At 45.2% G+C, this 18,713-nt stretch overlaps 1 protein-coding gene across 1 annotated transcript in view; it reads left to right on the top strand.

Annotated features, from left to right (window-relative positions):
- Window positions 1–18,713, top strand: part of Aldh5a1 (aldehyde dehydrogenase 5 family member A1) — a 27,964-nt gene that overhangs the window by 1,542 nt on the left and 7,709 nt on the right. The window contains exons 2-7 of the mRNA XM_031358590.1: window positions 8,080–8,163; window positions 9,779–9,949; window positions 10,705–10,821; window positions 13,540–13,683; window positions 15,107–15,250; window positions 17,854–18,012. Of these exons, the coding sequence (XP_031214450.1) occupies window positions 8,080–8,163; window positions 9,779–9,949; window positions 10,705–10,821; window positions 13,540–13,683; window positions 15,107–15,250; window positions 17,854–18,012 (819 nt within the window). The remainder of the gene's footprint in view (window positions 1–8,079; window positions 8,164–9,778; window positions 9,950–10,704; window positions 10,822–13,539; window positions 13,684–15,106; window positions 15,251–17,853; window positions 18,013–18,713) is intronic.

The raw sequence follows: 18,713 nt of genomic DNA, 5'->3' as shown, positions 1-18,713 counted from the left end.
GGGGGGGCTGCAAAAGACAGATGCAGGCCCAGAGGTGAGAGGAAAGGGTGGCTTAAAGTGATAGAGTTGTGTCTTCTTGCAATTCCCAAGGCCAGAAGTCAGAGGCTGTGCTGTCTAAGTTCTTTGTGAACTTAGCATAAGCTAATGACATCAGAGAGGAGGGAGCCTCCATAAGATTGGATTGTAGGGAAGCCTACAAGACATTTTCTCAATTAGTGATCAGTAGAGGAGGGCCCAGCCCGTTGTGAGTGGTACCATTCCTTGTCTAGTGTTTCTGGGTTCTATAATAAAGCAGGCTAAGCCAGCCATTGGTAAGCAGCGCTCCTCTGGGGCCTCTGCATCAGCTCCTGCCTCCAGGTTTCTGCCCTGTTTGAGTTCCTGTCCTGGCTTCCTTCCATGGTAGACAGTGTTGTCAAAGTGTAAGCTAAATAAACCCTTTCCTTACCAACTTGCTTTTTGACCATGGTGCTGTGTTGCAGCAGTAGAAACCCTAAGACAGAGGTCAAGATGGTGGGAGGCCTGGTTTCATCTGAGGCCTCTCTCCCATACTTGTAGACATTATGCTTTTTCTCCAATTGGTCCATGTGGTTCTATCACCATTGCCTTCTTCTGGAGTCAGTTGTTGACTGAAGGAAGGCCCAGTCGCATTTAATCACCTCTTTAAAGACTTTCTCTCATTCTGAGACACTGATGAGGTGGGTCAAGACTTCAGCACCTTACTCTAGCAGGGGGCACATTTTCTCCTATCACATCAGGGTCGGCCTTTCTGAGGATATCAGGTATAAGGATGAAGAGAGGTAAGAGGAGATCTTGAGCAACTCAGGAACATGATTACTCGGCTTCCAGAACAGCAAGGAGGCCCTTGTGGTCCAGAGTGGACCAAGAACTAGGAAGAGATGCAAGGAGCTCTCATAGAGCTTGGGAAGGAAGGGGCTGCTTCATTCAGGACCTGTGGACCATCCAAGGACTTGTCAGTATACTTTGATAATGGCAATGGGAATTCTGAAAGCGGCTGTAAGAGGGCTGTGGCCGATGAACAGGCCTGTGCTTGGTTTTGTTGTTGTTGTTTCTTTGTTTTTGTGAATTAGGAAATCCTTGAGGCAAGCTAACTTTATAAAGAAAATAATTTTGTTTTTCCTATGCATTTAGCTGGTAGGAAGGGGTCCACAATCAATAGTAGCCTGTACTGTTTGGAGGTCTATGGCACCTCAGTGGCTAACAACTCCAAATAGCATTACTCATTGCTGGCCCTGGGTTCTTTATTTGTTAGCCTGTGGTGCTTAATACGGCATTGTTATCCTGTTAAAGAGTAACTTATTTTCAATCTATCTATGGAAGCTTTTATAGTAGAAGGTAGGTTTCCATATGACTTTTAAAAAAAAAAAAAGAGGTCTTTAGTGTTATTAAAGACTCTTGTCAGTGCTGTTGGTTACCTCCCAGAACCTGCTGGTGAGACCCTACTGCTGAAGACAAAGAGGCATCAAGCTGGTACTGATCTAGAAGTTTCACTTATAGTGCTGGACAGTGCTGGGGGGGGATGTGCTGGCTGGACTGTTTTGTCAACTTCACACAAGTAGAGTCACCTGAAAAGAAGGAATCTTAATAAAATGATTGGCCTAGAGGAAGACCTGTAGGAGATGATCTTGGTTGATAGGAGATGGTCCAGCCCGTTGTGGGTAGTGTCACCCCGAGCAGGTTAGTCCTTGGGTATATAAGAGAGCAGGCTGGGCAAGCCATGAGGAGCAAGCTTGTCAGCAGCTCTCGTCCATGGCCTCTGCATCAGTTCCTGCCTCCAGGTTCTTGCCTCCAGTTCTTGTCTTAATTTCCATTGATGACCAACTGTGATGCAGAAGTGTAGGATGAAAGAAAATACTTTTCGTCCCCAAGTAGCTTTTGGTCATGGTGTTTTAGCACAGCAATAGAAACCGAAAGACAGAAACTGGTACTGGATACAGGTGTTGCTGTGACAGACCTGCCTGTGTATTTGGGGAGGACTGTGGTATAATTTGAACTCTGGACAGGAAAAGCTGTTGAGTGCTCAGAGCTCAATAGACTGTGGGGAGCTAATGTTCAGAGCAGTGCAGACGATGGAGGCCTGGCTTGTGAAACCCCAGAGGGAAGTTTAAAAGTCCCTTTAAGACTCTACCAAAGCCATTCTTGTGGTATTTTTGTTGGCATCAAGGCCTCTGAAGCCCATGAAGTCACATAGGTGGGGCCTCACAGACCTGCTGCCAAGGCAACAGCTGCCATATTCCCAGAATCCATTCGGCTCACCTCCCACCTTTACCAGCAGCCACACATCAACACACACACACACACACACACACACACACACACATATGGGGAATGCTCCTTCTTCTCTCTCTCTCTCTCTCTCTCTCTCTCTCTCTCTCTCTCTCTCTCTTTCTCTCTCTCTCTCTCTACCTCCCCTTCTCTTTCTGCCACTATCCCCTCTCTCTCTTCCAATTAAACCTCTTACACATGAAACTGTTTAGGCCTAGTGTAGTGTGTCCTGACTCAAGCCGCCATTCAAACACATCAATTTTGAATTAAGAGCTATTGAAGTGAAACTTTTGCTTTGCTGAGATAATCTGTCCTGGTCAGCAGGAGCTGAGAAATTAGTGGTGATTTTGAAAAAGACCAGTAACACTGAGAAGAAATCTTCTGGGGGTATGTCCACAGAAGTTGTGGTTCAGAGCGGGTCGAGGCTCTATCTCTTGCTGGAAGCTAACTTTGGTAGTATATAAGAGTTACCCAGGTTTTAAAGGCATGAGGGGGTCCTTGAGAGCAACTGAGGCTTGACATTATGTGACAAGGCTGGGGTCCCTGAAAAGAACCCAGGAGAGGCCACTGGTGAGGGTACACCTCAGTTGTAGTAGAAGCCCTAGGATTGAAGGGGTCACGGAGAGGGTGTGGCTTGGCACCATGTGTCAGGGTAAGAGCCCCTGAAGAGAGCATAGGAGAGGCCATTGGTGAAGGCACAGCCCATCTGCAGCAGGAGACCCCAGCATTTTGGAGATCATTTGGAATATGATAATGGGATGGTCACACCAAGGACAGCAGCAGCTGTGCTGGAGCCAGCCAGCCTGAGCCTGTGAGATAAGCTGTGTGTGCTGTGGGTGACAGAGATGGAGAAGGGCCACAGCCAATCCTAAGAATGTGAGCTCCAGGAGTCTGATAATGAGCTTCACGCTGTTGAACTTTGGTTTTGTTCTGATCTGATTGTAATTATGCCTGATTCTTCATTCTTGGAACAACAACAACAAAAAAAAAGAGTTGTTGAACTTATTTTAGGTTTTATAAGAGCTTACGATTAAGAGACTTTGGAGGGCTGGTGAGATGGCTCAGTGGGTAAGAGCACTGGCTGCTCTTCCAAAGGTCCTGAGTTCGGATCCCAGCAACCACATGGTGGCTCACAACCACCCGTAATGAGATCTGACGCCCTCTTCTGAAGCCCTGAAGACAGCTGCAGTGAATTACGCCAGATCGGGAGGGGCCAGCAGAGGTCCTGAGTTCAATTCTCAGCAGCCACACATATGATGGCTCACGGCCATCTGTACAGCTACAGTGTACTCATACACATAAAATGAGTAAAATAAATCTTAAAAAAAGAGAGAGAGACTTTGGAAATTTAGAAATATTTTGGAAGAAAGATTTTGGATATTTAGAGAGGTCTTGGATATTTCAGAGATGCTGGATATTTTAAAAAGAACGTTGTCAGTGTTTTAGAGAATCTTGAATGTTTTAAAGAAACTGAACTTTTGAAGTGTGGAATTTGTAAAGACTGGAACTTATGGTAACATGATATTCAGAGAACGTCAAGAAAGGAAAGGCTATGGCTAGAGTGGTGTGTTTGTGTGTGAAGTTGACAAGGAGTCAGTTGAGCTGGCGAGCTTTACGTCAACTTGACGCAAGGTGGGTCGTCTGGGAAGAAGGAATCATAATCAAAAAATGTCCCCATAAAATTGTCCAGTAGTGCTTTTGTTGATTGATGATTGATGTGGATGGGCCCAGGTGATTGTACTTGGTGCTCCTCTAGGCAGGTGGTGTGTGTGTGTGTGTGTGTGTATACATACACATATACATGTATATAAAAGAGAACAGACTGAGCAAACCACAAGGAGCAAGCCACTTAGCAGCCCTCCTCCATGACCTCTGTATCAGTTCCTATGTCCAGATTTCTACCTCCAGTTCACGCCCTAACTTCCTTTGATTGTAAGATCATGCTGTTTTAGCATAGTCCCGCATCCAGGTGCTGCGTGTGCACTCAGCTACAGACCTGATGGGCGGAGAGTAGGGCAGACCTGATCCCTGGATACTCTAGCATCATTTTACAAGCTCACAGTGGTTCACCAAGATCAAGAGCACATAGTGATGACCGAGTGCAGGCCTGCGGGAAACTTTTCTAGACCTGTTGGTAGTTTGGCACCCAACTACCTGGTGTTGGGGCCCCTCTGAAATTGGCAACATCATTCTGCCATGTGACCATAGCCTCCATCCTAATGCAGGAACATGTTTCAGCACCAAGACAGCAAGAGCCTGGGGCTTCTTAGGGGAACTTCCTTCTTGCACGTGTCTCTGGGTGCCAGAACATTCCTGAGGGAGAAGTTCCATAGATTTCCTGAAGGAAACAGTGGGGCACAAACGCAGGAAATGAGGCTCACCCTCCTTTTCCCTCTGAGTCTGTACTGTCCGTATCTCTCCCTGAGTGTAATCTCTCCTCCCTTCCCCAAGCCATTCGCCTCCCACCGCCACAGTCTATATGTTCTTGAGCTTGAGTTTGCAAGGTTTGTCTCCTCCTAGAAATTCTCGGGGATAATTTGTTCTCCTGTCTTTTCCTCATTCTAGACGTTTCGTCCCTCTGACACTTGGTTTTCTGGTTGCATCAGATCTTCTGACTTGGTCCTGTTACAATCACTCTTGTGGTTGCACTGGGCCCACTTGGAGATACAGAATAGTCTTCTCCACTCCTTTTTTTTTTTTTAAGATTTATTTTTGTTTATTTTATGTATATGAGTACACTGTAGCTGTCCAGATGGCCATGAGCTATCATGTGTGTGGTTGCTGTTGATCTCAGGACCTCTGTCTGTCCTGCTCGCTCCAGCCCCACTCGCTCTGGCCCCGCTCGCTCCGGTGTAATTTACTGTAGCTGTCTTCAGATGCACCAGAAGAGGAAGTCCGATCTCATTACAGGTGGTTGTGATCCACCATATGGTTGCTGGGATCCAAACTCAGGACCTTCCCAAGAGCAGTCAGTGCTCTAACCCACTGAGCCATCTCGCCAGCCCAGTCTCCGCTTCTTAATTCATGATCATATTAGCAAAGTCTCTTTTGCCATCTAAGGTAGCAGTCACAAGTTCGGGGAATGAGGCTGTGGATAAGTTTGAAGGCTAAGTACTATTCCTGGTGCTTGCCTAAGTGGTGTGTTTAGTCTTTTGAAGATCCTACGAGGCATACATGTGAATCATGTGAAGAGAGTGGGGGGCTCTGGCAAAAGAGCTGGGATGGGAGACACATGTTATTGTCCACTCTTCTTCCTTCCTGAGACCCTGTTTAAGTTTTGTACGTCCACTTAGCCCCATAGTTAAGGGGGACAGGGCACCTTCAACTTACTAGTCAAGTTTGGGTTTTTCCACTTTATATTGGTTTGAGAACAGTGCATATTCAGTGGTAAGTATTCATGAATTGAGACTTTTGATCTTTTGGACGAGCCATGTGCAGTGGAGTCTCCCTCTTGGTGCTGGACGAGCCATGTGCAGTGGGGTCTCCCTCTTGGTGGCGGGCCACAGCAGCGAGCCTGCTGTGTTATCAGAAGTGCTTGTATTAGGAGCACTTTCAGTTTAGGCTACTGCTGACTACCAGTGCAAAATTTTGTTCTAATTTCATCATAAGCAGAGCTATCTGTCAGCACTCTACAACTGCTATAACAAGATGCTGTCCATGGGGAGCCTAACAAACACAAGTGTCCTCTCTTGGAGTTAAAGTCTAATGTCTAAAATTAAAACATTCCAGCAGCAGCTTTTTCTGAAGACCATGAGGGCAGGATTTATTCCAGACCTTTCTACGTGGTTTATAGATGGCTGTTTTCCTGTGTCACTTCAGGTGAACAGGTGATTTTTGTTTGTTTTGTTTTGTCTTGTTTCTGGATGTGTTTTGATATCTGTGCACACACACACACACACACACACACACACACACACACACACACACACACCATTTTTTGCCCATTATGTCTTCCTGGCTGGCCTGGAACCCACAGTGTAAACCAGCTGGCTTCAGACTCACAGAGATCCACCTGCTTCTACCACCTGAGTGCTGGAATTAAAGACACGTACCCTACATCCAGCCACATCTTGTTTTTATAATGACACCATTAATATTAGATTAAGGATGAACCTCAATGATCTCATTTTATTTTGCTGCTTCTATAAAACCCTGTCCCCAGATAAGGTAGCATTCTAAGAGCCTGGGGGTTACCTGTTTGAGTTAGACACAGTTCACTCCATCCTCTGCCGTGCCAAGGACTATTCATGACTTCTTCTGGCTTATGTAAATCCTACCTGGGTATTGCATTTTCTACCTAAAGGCAGAATCTTACTTTTAAAAAAGTTTATTTTTAATTATATGTAGTATGTCTGTGTGTATGTGCTTATTTACATGTGTGTGTGTGTGTGTGTGTGTGTGTGTGTGTGCACATGCATGTGAGTGTCAGTGCCCACAGAGGCTAGAGGTCTCAAAATTACAAGCAGTTGTGAGCTACCTGACATGGTGGTAGCTGGGAACTGAACTTGAGTCCTTTTCAGGAACAATATTTTGCTTTTAATTGTTGGACTATTAATCCAGCCCAGACTCTTACTTTTTATTTCTATAGTTCTGCTATGTTACTTTCTCTCACTCTTTTTCTGGCTAAACATGGTGCCCCATTCACATTACATAGCAGGCCATTGTCCCTTTTGCCCTAAGACAGGATCATATGTAGCCCAGGCTGGCATCTTGGTATGTAGTCAGTGATGCTCTTGAACTTCTGATCCTTCTGCCTACACCTCCCGGGTGCTGGTATTAGTCATGTTCTGCCATACCCAGATTTAATGCTGAGTTAAAGATGGGACCCAGGGCTCCATACATGCCAGGGAAGCACTTTACCAACTGAACCACATCCCCAGGCCCATGGACAGTCGGATTCACTTCTCAGAGCCAAGCCTCTTGGATTTTAATACATTCTCTCTCTTCATCTGTGTGGAAGAACACATGGAGCTTTATGAAATGAGAACAGGTAAAATCCTTCATGATAGTAATGTACTTACTTTCAAGGCAGTGTTGACATCTATCTTTTCCTGAATACTTATCCTCACTCGGCAGAATGTTTGAGTTGTGAAAAGATGCAGCTTGTTAGAAAAGGGGCATTCTCCAGAGGGAACGATGCTCTGGGTACCTACTGGCTCTCTGTTAACAAGTGTAACTATAAAAGTAAAGACTTCCGAGTGGATTACAATGTCAGAATGGCATGCTAGGTTTGTTTATTGCATTGCATGGTTATTCAGGCAGATGGGAGTTAAGTCTGTTCTTGAACGAGGGATGTGGCTTATTTGGTAGAGAGTTCACCAAGCACGTGTGAATCCCTGGGTTCAGTTCCCAGCTCCCCACAAACTGGGCTTGTGGCACACAGCAATGATCCCAGCACAGGATGATCAGAAGTTCAGGGATATATCCACCACTGAATTGATACAGGCTTGCCTCAAACTTCTGGGCTAAGGCAATCCTCCTGCCCCAGCTTCCTCTTTGGCTTCATGGTGGCTTCTTCATACATATGTGTCATTATACCCTGCTCCAATTTGTCCCCTTCCCTCAGTATCTGTCTCTGTCACGTGCTACTTCTGGGAAAAGCACCCATAGAGCAACCCAGAATGTTGGCTAGCTATTGGGGCATCCTCCAGCCTAGGGAAGTTGACCCTTGAGGTGAACTATTCTTCCTCCAAGTGCAAGGCTGAACATACAGCTGGTGCTTAGGAGGGAAAGGGTGCCGAGCTGTCTTTCCTGCACTTCCCAGTCCATTGCCTCTCTGCCTCATTTCTTTTCCAGGAGAGGAGCTCATTACTCCGTAAATGGTACGACTTAATGATGCAAAATAAGGACGACCTTGCCAAGATCATAACAGCTGAGAGTGTAAGTTCAAGGTCCTGGCTTGCTGCCAGGAGGAAGGGTCCTGGAGTGGGTAGACCAGAGCATGGGGAAGCTCCTGGCTTCCCTTGACTGCTGTCCTGTAGCTTAACATGTGGTCCTTTGATGACGAGGGGACTGAGTCGTCATGATGCTCAGAAAACACATTTGCCAAAACAAAATTTCTGTGCTCTAGTATATTTGATGCTAATTTGCAAAAAGTAGATTTGGGGGGCTAGAGAGATGGCTCAGCAGTTGAGACCATGCATTACTCTTGCAGAGGACCCAAGTTCAGTTCCCCAAACTCACATCAGGCAGCTCACAACTACCTATAAGTCCAGCTCTGGGGAACCCAACGCCTCTGACATCTGTGGGCACCTGTACTCTTGTGCATGCACAGCCCCACAGACACACACAAAATAACAAGAACAAAGGTTTGGGCAACAGGTTTGTGGGGAGCTACATGAACACTGATTTTTAAAAAAAAAAAATGTATTTTTTAAAAAATATTTACACTATTATTTATTCATGGGTGTGTATCTATGTATGTACACATGTAAGTGAAAATGCCAGTAGAGGCCAGAATAGGGCATGGAACTGGAGTTACAGATGGGTGTGAGCCACCATATGGGTGCTGGGCATCAAACTCAGCTCCTCTGGAAGAGTAGCCAGTGCTCTTAACCACTGAGGCAGCTCTTTTCTTTTTTAAAATATATTTCTTATTTATTTGTGCAGAATTTCATACATGTATAGAATATATTTTTCTTCTATCAGTCTCCTTCTCCCCCGAGGCCAACTCCCCTTGAACCTCTTCATCATGCCCTCTCCTAACTCCATGTCCTCTTCATTTTAATGACCTTTGTCCAGCTAGTGCTAGTCATAGGTGTGAGGCCACACACTGCGGCATGGACGACCTGCGATAGCCACTCCTTCATATAAAAGTTACTCCCCTCCCCTGGCAACCATCGACTGCTTATATCTCCTCAGCCAGCCTCAGGGCTTGTGATCCCTGGTGCTGGCTTGCTCTTGTGCAGTTAACCTCAGCCCCAGTTATTTTCTTCTATTAGCCTGGTTTCTATTTTCTTATTATTTTTTAAATTTATGAACTGCACCATTGGTCCATTCACAGAATAAGAGTTTTCACACCATGAATTAATATTCGGGAAGCCGTAGACTATGCAGCGCTCTGTGTCTGCCCCTAAGCTGTGAACATGTGCTGATGGTTCGTCTTACCTCCATCATTCCAACCCCTAAGACTTGCACCAAAGTGGGCTGGAGAGATGGCTCAGCAGTTTAGGAACACTGACTGATCTTCCGAAGCTCCTGAGTTCAAAGCCCAGCAACCACATGTTGGCTTACAACCATCCCTCTTCTGGAGTGTTGGAAGAAAACTACAGTGTACTTACATATAATAAATAAATCTTTAAAAAAAAACCAGATTTTTAAACAACAACGACAACAAAAAGACTTGCAGCAAAGTTAGTCATTTTCGGCAACCTCTGAGCTTTTCAGTGGGAAGCTTTTTCTCCTCTTCTTACAGCTTTGAATCACTTGGGAACACAGACTGCACTTCTGATAAACATAAAAAAAGGTTTGATAAACCTTTTCTGATTTGGTTTAGGGAAAGCCACTGAAAGAGGCCCAGGGGGAAATTCTGTATTCAGCCCTTTTCCTGGAATGGTTCTCAGAGGAAGCACGCCGTATTTATGGGGACATCATCTATACCTCTGCCAAAGAGAAGCGAGGGCTAGTCCTCAAGCAGCCCGTTGGTGTGGCGGCCATCATCACACCGGTATGTAGCAAGGCCAGCACAATCCCCGGGGTGGGAGCAGAAAGCAGTCTCTTTTTCCTGGTGAACAGGTGTGTCCATCCTGTCAGCTTTGTCACCTGTCCTGGGTTTCCTGATCCCTTTCCTGGATGTAGAGCTGTGTTTCCACATTCTTTGTGACAGGGTCAGGTGTAGGGACATAAATGGAGGCACATGTTTTCTGATGCCTTCAAAAACAGGGTGACCTGCAGAGATTCTCTGACCTGGCATGGAGACTCCATCCTGGTATCGCCCAGCTCTGAAAACACCTTAGAAATTTTGTCATTTTTAATAGACTTCAAAGGGGACATTGACTTTTTTTTTAATTTGTACTATTATTAAAGAATTATGTGTACTTTGTGATTATCATCAATAGCAGAACATTTGTGCCTTCAAGGGTAGGCACAGGGCCAGGTTCTAGAGGTCTAAGGACGTCGAATTAAGATGTTGTCTCTGCCCAGATGGATTTGCAGTGCACTGGTGGGCACCAGGTTCCTCTCACCAGCCCTTCTTGGAGACCTTTGGTGCCAACTTCTGTCAGACTGTGGCCTACTTCTGTGAACTTTGACTTCCTGAGTCGCTCACACTGGCCAGAGTCAGGTGTTCCGAAAGCTCACCTGCATAGGCACAGACAGGTTTGCCAGTCGGTTGGGCAATGGAATGGTGACTGGCTCTCTGCCCTGCCTTGTCTTGGATCCTGAGGCACTCCCCACGTTTACATCCTTCCTCTGTTCTTCCAGTGGAATTTTCCCAGTGCCATGATCACCCGGAAGGTGGGGGCCGCCCTGGCAGCTGGCTGCACTGTGGTGGTGAAACCTGCTGAAGATACGCCCTATTCCGCCCTGGCCCTGGCTCAGGTGAGTTTCTCCATGCAGAACCAACCAGGAACCCAGGTGGATACTTCTCAAGGGCAGGAAGAAACATTTCTGGAATTTCCTTTTCTGCATATGTCTCCAGCAGTACATAGAGCATCTGTGTTAGTCCACCAGCAGCTATTCTATATCTAGATAGATGGATGGATGGATGGATGGATGGATGGATGGATGGATGGATGGATGGATGGATGGATGAGAGATTTTTTAGGTACCTGTTGTTCACATTTTGATACCTTAAAAGTGATGTTGATCTATCATCATTTTTCATTGCATTTAAAATGTGGGTGTTTCTCACATTTAGGAGCGCTCTCTTGCATTTTAAAGATGTATTTTGTTTTTGGGTATGTTTGTGTTCTGTGTTTCTGTATGCTATGTTCCTCCAGTGCCTGCAGAGGCCAGAGGATGGTGTTAAGTCTCCTGGAGCTGGAGTTCCAGGTGGTTGTGGGCCATCTGATGCAGGTGCTCAGGAGAAGCAGCCAGTGTACTGAACCACTGAGCCATCTCTCCAGCCCTAAGCTTTCTTATTCACTATGCCTGATCCTGCTTCAATCTATATTCAGTCAGATCTTTTTAGTTTTCTGCTTAGAACTCTCAGATGGCTTCATCTGTCACTCGGTAAAACACAGGTTCACTGCAGTAGCCTCCGAGGGTCTATATCACCTCCCATACTCCAGCGTCCTCTGACTTGTCTCCACCTCAGAGGTCTCATTCCTTCTGTTTGAGCCACTCCAGCGCCTGCCCCCCTCATGCCCTCTAACCTCACCCTCAACTCAGGTATTGGGTAAACGTTTTCTTCTGGAACACTCTTCCCCAGTCATGCTCACATAACTGGCTTCTTCACATATTTTAAAACTATTTATCAATTATTGTTCCGTGTGTGCATGCTGAGCGGGATGGACACCTGTCTCACAGCACTCCTGGGGAGGTGACAGGATAACTTTGTGGAGTCTGTGCTCTCCTTCCACCTCTATGTGGGCTCTGGCGCAGGTCTCCAGGCTTGCATGGCGGGCACTTTACCCACTGAGCACATTGCCAGCCCTCTTCGTGTCTTGTCTACAAAATTATTTGTCCAGATTTAGTTCTGTTAGGAATGTGGTTTGCATACTACCAAGGCTGGTGGAACAAGCCTTATTATATATATCCCAGCTATTCAGGAGGCTAAGGCAAGAGATCTCAAAGTTCAAGGCCCACCTAGGTAACTTAGAGTGGCTCTGTGGTTATTTGAATTAAAGAGTTCCCCACAGGCTCGTGTGTTTGAATGCATGGTCCCAAGCAGATGGAGCCACGTTCGAAGGTTGTGGGGCCTTTAGGAAGTAGGACCCTTTGGAGGAAATGTGTCACGGGATGTGGTCCACAGGGTTTTCTAGCATGGCCCCACTTCCTGTCTGCTGCTCTCTGTTTCTGTGGACAGTGTTACTCACACTTGCAGTTTCTGGCTGTGGAGAAACTTGGTCCCTTGGTCTTCTCACAAATAATGTTCTGATATTTAGATTTGCTACCACATTGCTGATGTGATTTGTTTCAATTTTTTTGATTAACACACAAAGGCATTCACTTCCTACTTACTGTTTTTGTGAGATTAGTGAGATTAAAAACCTTGCTAACTACTTACTCCAGTAAGATCAGTACTGAGGAGGCTGAGGCAGGAGGATTGGCCTCCGGTTTGAGGCCAGTGAGGGCTACAGATAGAGATCTGGGTCAGAAATACAACAAATTCAGGACAGACCTGATCCAGGACCCTGCCATAGAAAGGCCCATAGGGTCAATGGCCACTCCCCTCCCCTCTTCCCCAGATCCTTAGCTCTGCTGACTTACTTCTGTCTCTGCCTCCGTTTCCTCAACTCTGACCCACAGGAACTAGCGGGCAGCTTTGTGAATGTTTTCTGAACATCCTTTCCCCACTCCGTGCTGGAGTCTACAGTCAGTCAAAAAAGTTTGAGATTTGCCTCAGAACCTTCTTGAAGAACCCAGGGCTCTTGGAGGACTGAACAGAAGGTGGCGCTAAAACTCTCACCTAACTCTGTGTTTGGTGGAACTCACATTGCTACTTAGTTATAGGGATGTATTCCTTTAGGGAGTTAGGAGTGTAGCTCAGTCACAGAGTGTGTGCTTGGCAGAGTGAGACTGTGGGTTTAATCTTTAGCACATACGTGCCTGTGTATAGACATTACACACATGGTCATACATATATATGGACCTGAAATAAGGCTTTTTATTGTGCTGATATTAATATATTTTTATTTTTTTATTACGTGTGTGTGTGTGTGTGTGTGTGTAGGACTATACTCAAACCAGAAAAGAGTATAGGATATCCTGGAGCTGGAGAGTGGTAAGTTATGGGTGATGGTAACTAAACTCAGGTTCTGTGAAAGAGCCATACATGCTGATAGGCCCTGAGCCGCTTATTCAGCCTACAATATATATTTTGAGTGCTGGCCTTGAACTCGCTCTGTAATCGAAGATGACCTTGACCTTGTGATCCTCCTGCCCATACCTCCCAAGAGCTAGAGTTACAGGCATCCACTACCAGGTCTGGTTCTCTTCCGTATGTTTTTATTGTGGCTGAAGACAACCTTATGCTTTATATTGTGTTCTGGATTAAACATGTTTATTTCTGATTCTATCTGTTTTGTTTTGTTTTGTTTTGTTTTTCAGTTCAATTCTTGTTATAGTGTGTTTGCTATTTATTTCTCTTTAAAGCTTGCAAACCAAGCAGGAATTCCTCCAGGTGTCTATAATGTCATTCCCTGCTCTAGAACCAAGGCCAAGGAAGTGGGAGAGGTACTATGCACTGATCCATTGGTGTCCAAAATTTCCTTTACTGGCTCAACAGCAACTGGGAAGGTATGTGATGTCAGAGTCAAACAGGTGCCATCCTAACGCTTTCTATTTATGGGATATGAAATTACTAATTCATGGTTTTGCTTTTTTTTTTTTTGGATTTTTTGAGACAGGGTTTCCCTGTGTAGTCCTGGCTGTCCTGTCCTGGAACTCACTCTGTAGACCAGGCTAGCCTTGAACTCAGAAATCACCTGCCTCTATCTCCCAAGTGCTAGGATTAAAGGCATGCACCACCACTGCCTGGCTGGTTTTGTCTAACTTTATTGGAGACAAAATCTACATAGCCCTGGCTGTCCAGGAACTTGCTATGTAGACTAGGCTATTCTTGAACTCACAGAGGTCCACTTGTCTCTGCCTTCCAAGTGCTGAGGTTAAAGAAATACACCACTGTGTCTGGCCTGTCATGTGATTGCTGAATTGATGGTATGGTTTAAAACTCAAGACAGTATTGACGTGGTTCACCTTTGCCATTGCCCATCTCGCCATGTCACTGGGTCCTTCCTCCCCTTCTGTAGACAACTGCTTTTACTTCCTTACTACCTTCCTAGCCATCTTTTAAAATCAAATCTAATAAAATAAGAATCTATAGTCCCCAGAATACATTGTATACATGTATGAACTTCTCAAAGAATAAATATAAACATATTAAAAACAGTATATTCTCATGTCTCCTTTTTCTTATACAAAATGATATCTAAAGCAAGGTGACCTTGTGTGTGCCTTAAATTGTCACCATTGGGTAATTTTGTAAAGCAAAAGTTTAGCTGCCTTATATGCTGTTTTTCTGTTGTTCCAAAATGCGTGAGAAAAATAACTTAAAAGAGGAGGGGGTGGCCGGGCAGTGGTGGCTCATGCCTTTAAACCCAGCACTCAGGAGGCAGAGGCAGGTAGATTTCTGAGTTCGAGGCCAGCCTGGTCTACAGAGTGAGTTCCAAGACAAGACAGCCAGGGCTACACAGAGAAACCCTATCTCGAAAAACGAAAAAAAAAAAAAAAAAAAAAAAAAAAAAAAAAAAAAAAAAAAAGGAGGTATTTGAGGATGTTTTGGCTCCTGGTGTAGGAGGTTCCAGTCCGTGGTCATTTGGCTCCCTTGCTGTTATCCCTCCCTGTAATGAGGCAGAAGTATCATGGTGGGAGGCATTAGTGGCAAAGAGCTGCTCATCTTCTGGTGGCCTGGAAAAAAAAAAGAGAGAGAGAGGAAGAATCCAGGAGCAGATACATCCTCCAAACACATTTCCCCATGACCTCCTTCCTATGCTAGACCACACCCCCTAATGACTACCCCATTCAGCTAGAACTGGTGGCCAGCCTTTGGACATCTGAGCCATCAGAGAAAGGTGCTTTCTATACAAACAGCAACACCCTGGCCGTTGATCTGGATTCTCACACTGTTTTCCTCCTACTGCCCCCCCCCCCAACCCTGCAGATCCTGCTACATCATGCAGCAAATTCTGTGAAGCGTGTTTCCATGGAGCTGGGTGGCCTAGCCCCATTCATTGTCTTTGACAGTGCCAACGTGGATCAGGCTGTTGCAGGAGCAATGGCATCTAAATTCAGGAATGCTGGGCAGGTGAGTCATGCAGAATGTTTTAGTGCTGGGATCAAGGTATGTGAATGTTTTTTTACAAAGACCAGGGCTTTTCCTCTCTCCCTGGTTCCTTTGTTTATCTGCTCACTCATTTTGTAGCAAGTGTTTACTGAGTACTTTCTGTCAGGCACCGAGTTAGGCTTGAATAGTCCAAAAAGAAGTAAGAGATAGTCTGTTGCTTCAAAGTGTTTCCAGAATTGCAGATGTCTTTATTTGTGTATGTGTGTGTGGTGTATGTATGCCAATGCACATGCATGTAGGTCCATGACTCCTTTCAAGTATGTGTAGAAGCCAGAGGAGGATTCCTGGTGTCCTCTGTCGCTCTCTACCTTGAGTCAGGGTCTCTCACTGAACCTGGATCTAGATAGGCCAGCAAGCCCTGGTGGTATGTTTATCTTCCTATTCCCACTAGAACTGGGACTACAGGTAAGAGCAGCCACGCCTGGCTTTGCTATGTGGGTACCAAGGATTTGAACTCAAGTTCAAATGTTATACAGTGTCTCTTTTATCCACTGAGCCATCTCCCCAACTCCTTGTCTTCTAATAAAATAACCCTTCCTCACTTCTTTCTCCCACTTCTTGAATCATCTTGTCATGGTTTTTCCTTCCCAATGCATTCATCTCCCCAGTTAGAAAACAGTGTTCAGCAGCTAAGGCCTGAGGTCTCCCATCGTATAGGGAAAAAGGCAGGAAAACCTTGGAAAAACCCTAAAGTTGACACAGATGCAGGGGACACAGGGCAACATGAGCACTGAGCCGAAGCTGTGTGCAGTTGTTCTGAGGGACTGAATGAGCTGACGCTCACCTAGAAACCCTAGATCTGACAGCACCTTCAAGACTTCTGATATAAACCTAGGAACTGAAAGCAAAAAGACTGAGTGACCTGGTGCTATGAGCCAAGGGTCCTGAGGACCCTCTTTTCCTGCTGTTGCCCAAGCCACTGCTACTGCTTGAGCTGTATTCTTATGACCTATGTCTTAAGACATTCATATGTCTTAAGCTTGGCTGCTTAAGACATATTCATAGACGACTGGACCTTAAGAGTACAACCAACAAACAGAAAATCATTGGCTTTATTTTTAAAGACAGAGGTTTCCCTTGTAGGCCAGCCTGGCACTGAATTTGCTGTGCAGCGTAGACTGGTGGGGGAAACTCATCCCTCTTGGAGTTAGAAGGGTATGCTGCATGTCCAGCCCAGTGAGCTTCTTAAATGCTTCCTGAGATAAATAACTGCAAAATGTCATCCACGAGAGGGAGGTGGCGATGCAAACTATTCTATAGTACTTTACTTCTTTGTTTTGACTTTTGGTAGTCAGTTTTACCTTTTCATAAAACCTAAATAGCTTGTTTGTTTGTTTACAGAATTAGAATTTTTTTAAGCAAACACAAATGTCAGCAGAGTTATATTATAAAACCATGGCTTTGAACTGTCAAGCCAATAAAAGCTCAGAGGGCGCAATTATACATACACTTATTTCTACAAGGAAAACAATAAGAAAAATTATCAAGGATAACTACATTTCCTACAGTATGGTTATATTTTATCATTTTAAAATGTGAATACTCACTGGACATAAAATAAGCAAGAGTCTCAATAATTTAACCTGATGTGGAAGATGGTCTTGTTTATGAGCTTTCAAAAAATATTTTTTGTTTTATAAGTGTGAGTATTTTCTTCCATGCATGTATGTACACATGTGTGTCCAATACACTCAGAGACCAGATGAGGATATCTGAGCCCCTGGAACTGTTATGAGCTTCCATGTGAGTGTCAAGAACTGAACCTGGATTCCGTGCAAATACTCTTAACCCCTGATCCATCTTTCCAGACCCCTTGCTAGTTTTGTGGGGTTTGTTTTTGTTTTTTGGCAGAACTGGGAATAGGACCCATGGCCCATGTATGCCAAGCAAGCAGTCTGCCACGGAACTCTGTTTCCAGTCCTTATTTTTACCTTTAATTATATGCATATGTGTGTAACCATGCGTATCCAGAAGAGAGCATTGGATCCTCTAGATCTGGAGTTGCAGGCATTTGTGAACATAGGTTGAAAGAACTGAAACTCAGGTCCCCTTCAAGAACAGTCATAACTGCTGAGCCATTTCTCTGGCCACAGAAGAAAGGCCTTGTATCCATTTTTGAGATTACAAATTCAGCCAAATTCTTGAATTGGGATGGAGGATGTGAGTTATCATTTGACCTCATTCCTCCGAGGCTCTCCTCTCTGCCGCCGCCGCCGCCACCGCCGCCGCCATGCTGCTGCATCCTCCTTCTCAGGAACATTACAGCCTTTGTTCTTCTACCCGATTTGCTTTATAATTGCATATTGGATTTCTGGTTTTGTAGTTATTTGGCTTTTGTTCACATAGCTATTTATCCTTGCTCAGATGCTTAGCTCTAGGCATGCGGTAGCTATGGGAAGAGCAGGAGCGACATGAGCACCCAGTGCTTTTGTCCCTGAGGCCAAGCCCACCTGGGAAGAACATGGAAGGGCAGGACTGATGAGAACTACCTCAGGAAGGGTTGTCTTACATCTCCTGCGTCTGCCGCTTCTGGAAAACTAACTGTGGATTTGTCTTCCGTCTAGACTTGCGTTTGCTCAAACAGATTCTTGGTACAACGGGGTATCCACGATTCGTTTGTGACGAAGTTTGCAGAGGCAATGAAGAAAAGCCTGCGTGTAGGTAACGGATTTGAGGAAGGAATAACTCAAGGGCCGTTAATTAATGAGAAAGCTGTAGAAAAGGTGAGCTAGTTTTATTATCTGCATTAAGGAAATATTGTAACATCAGTTTCAAAGACTTCATTACATAAAAGGATTTTTAGAAGGACCCCAGCAAGGCTGTTTTGGAACTAATGGGAAAATAGAAAGAGATTTTGTTTTGTTTTGTTTTTAAAGTGAACTACTACTAATGCATGTGATTGAGTGGTGGTGTCTGGACATGCGCTTCCTAGCTCCACCTGAGGTCTTCTGCCTCCCTGTGTCTTCTGTTTCCAGTGGTGATAGCTGTTTTCCTGAAGAATTCTAACAAAGGCACTCAGAAAATTCACATATCATTGCAGGCTTCCTAATCACAGGTTAGGGGTGGCTGAGGGAAACTACTTTTAGAAAGGAACTGTTTGTTGAACGTCACGGTCTGGAGGACTGGCAGGGTGAGGTTTCTCCCCGTTACACTGGACTTTGTTTGGCTTTAGCCTCGGTTTTCAATTCCGTTTATTTACTTAGTGTATCTGAGTGTGTGAGTATGGCGGGGAGGGCACAGGTGTGCCACACCACGGGTACGGAGACCAAAGGACAAGCACTAGAGTTCTTCTGTCTCTACACATGGGTCCCAGGGACAGAACTCAGGTTCTCAGGTTTGGCAGCAAGCACACATATGTACCTGCTGACCCATCTCACTAGTACCTGCTGACCCATCTCACTAGTACCTGCTGACCCATCTCACT

Source organism: Mastomys coucha, unplaced genomic scaffold, assembly GCF_008632895.1.
Source record: "Mastomys coucha isolate ucsf_1 unplaced genomic scaffold, UCSF_Mcou_1 pScaffold7, whole genome shotgun sequence".
Taxonomy (NCBI): domain Eukaryota; kingdom Metazoa; phylum Chordata; class Mammalia; order Rodentia; family Muridae; genus Mastomys; species Mastomys coucha.
This window is presented reverse-complemented; position numbering and strand designations above follow the sequence as displayed.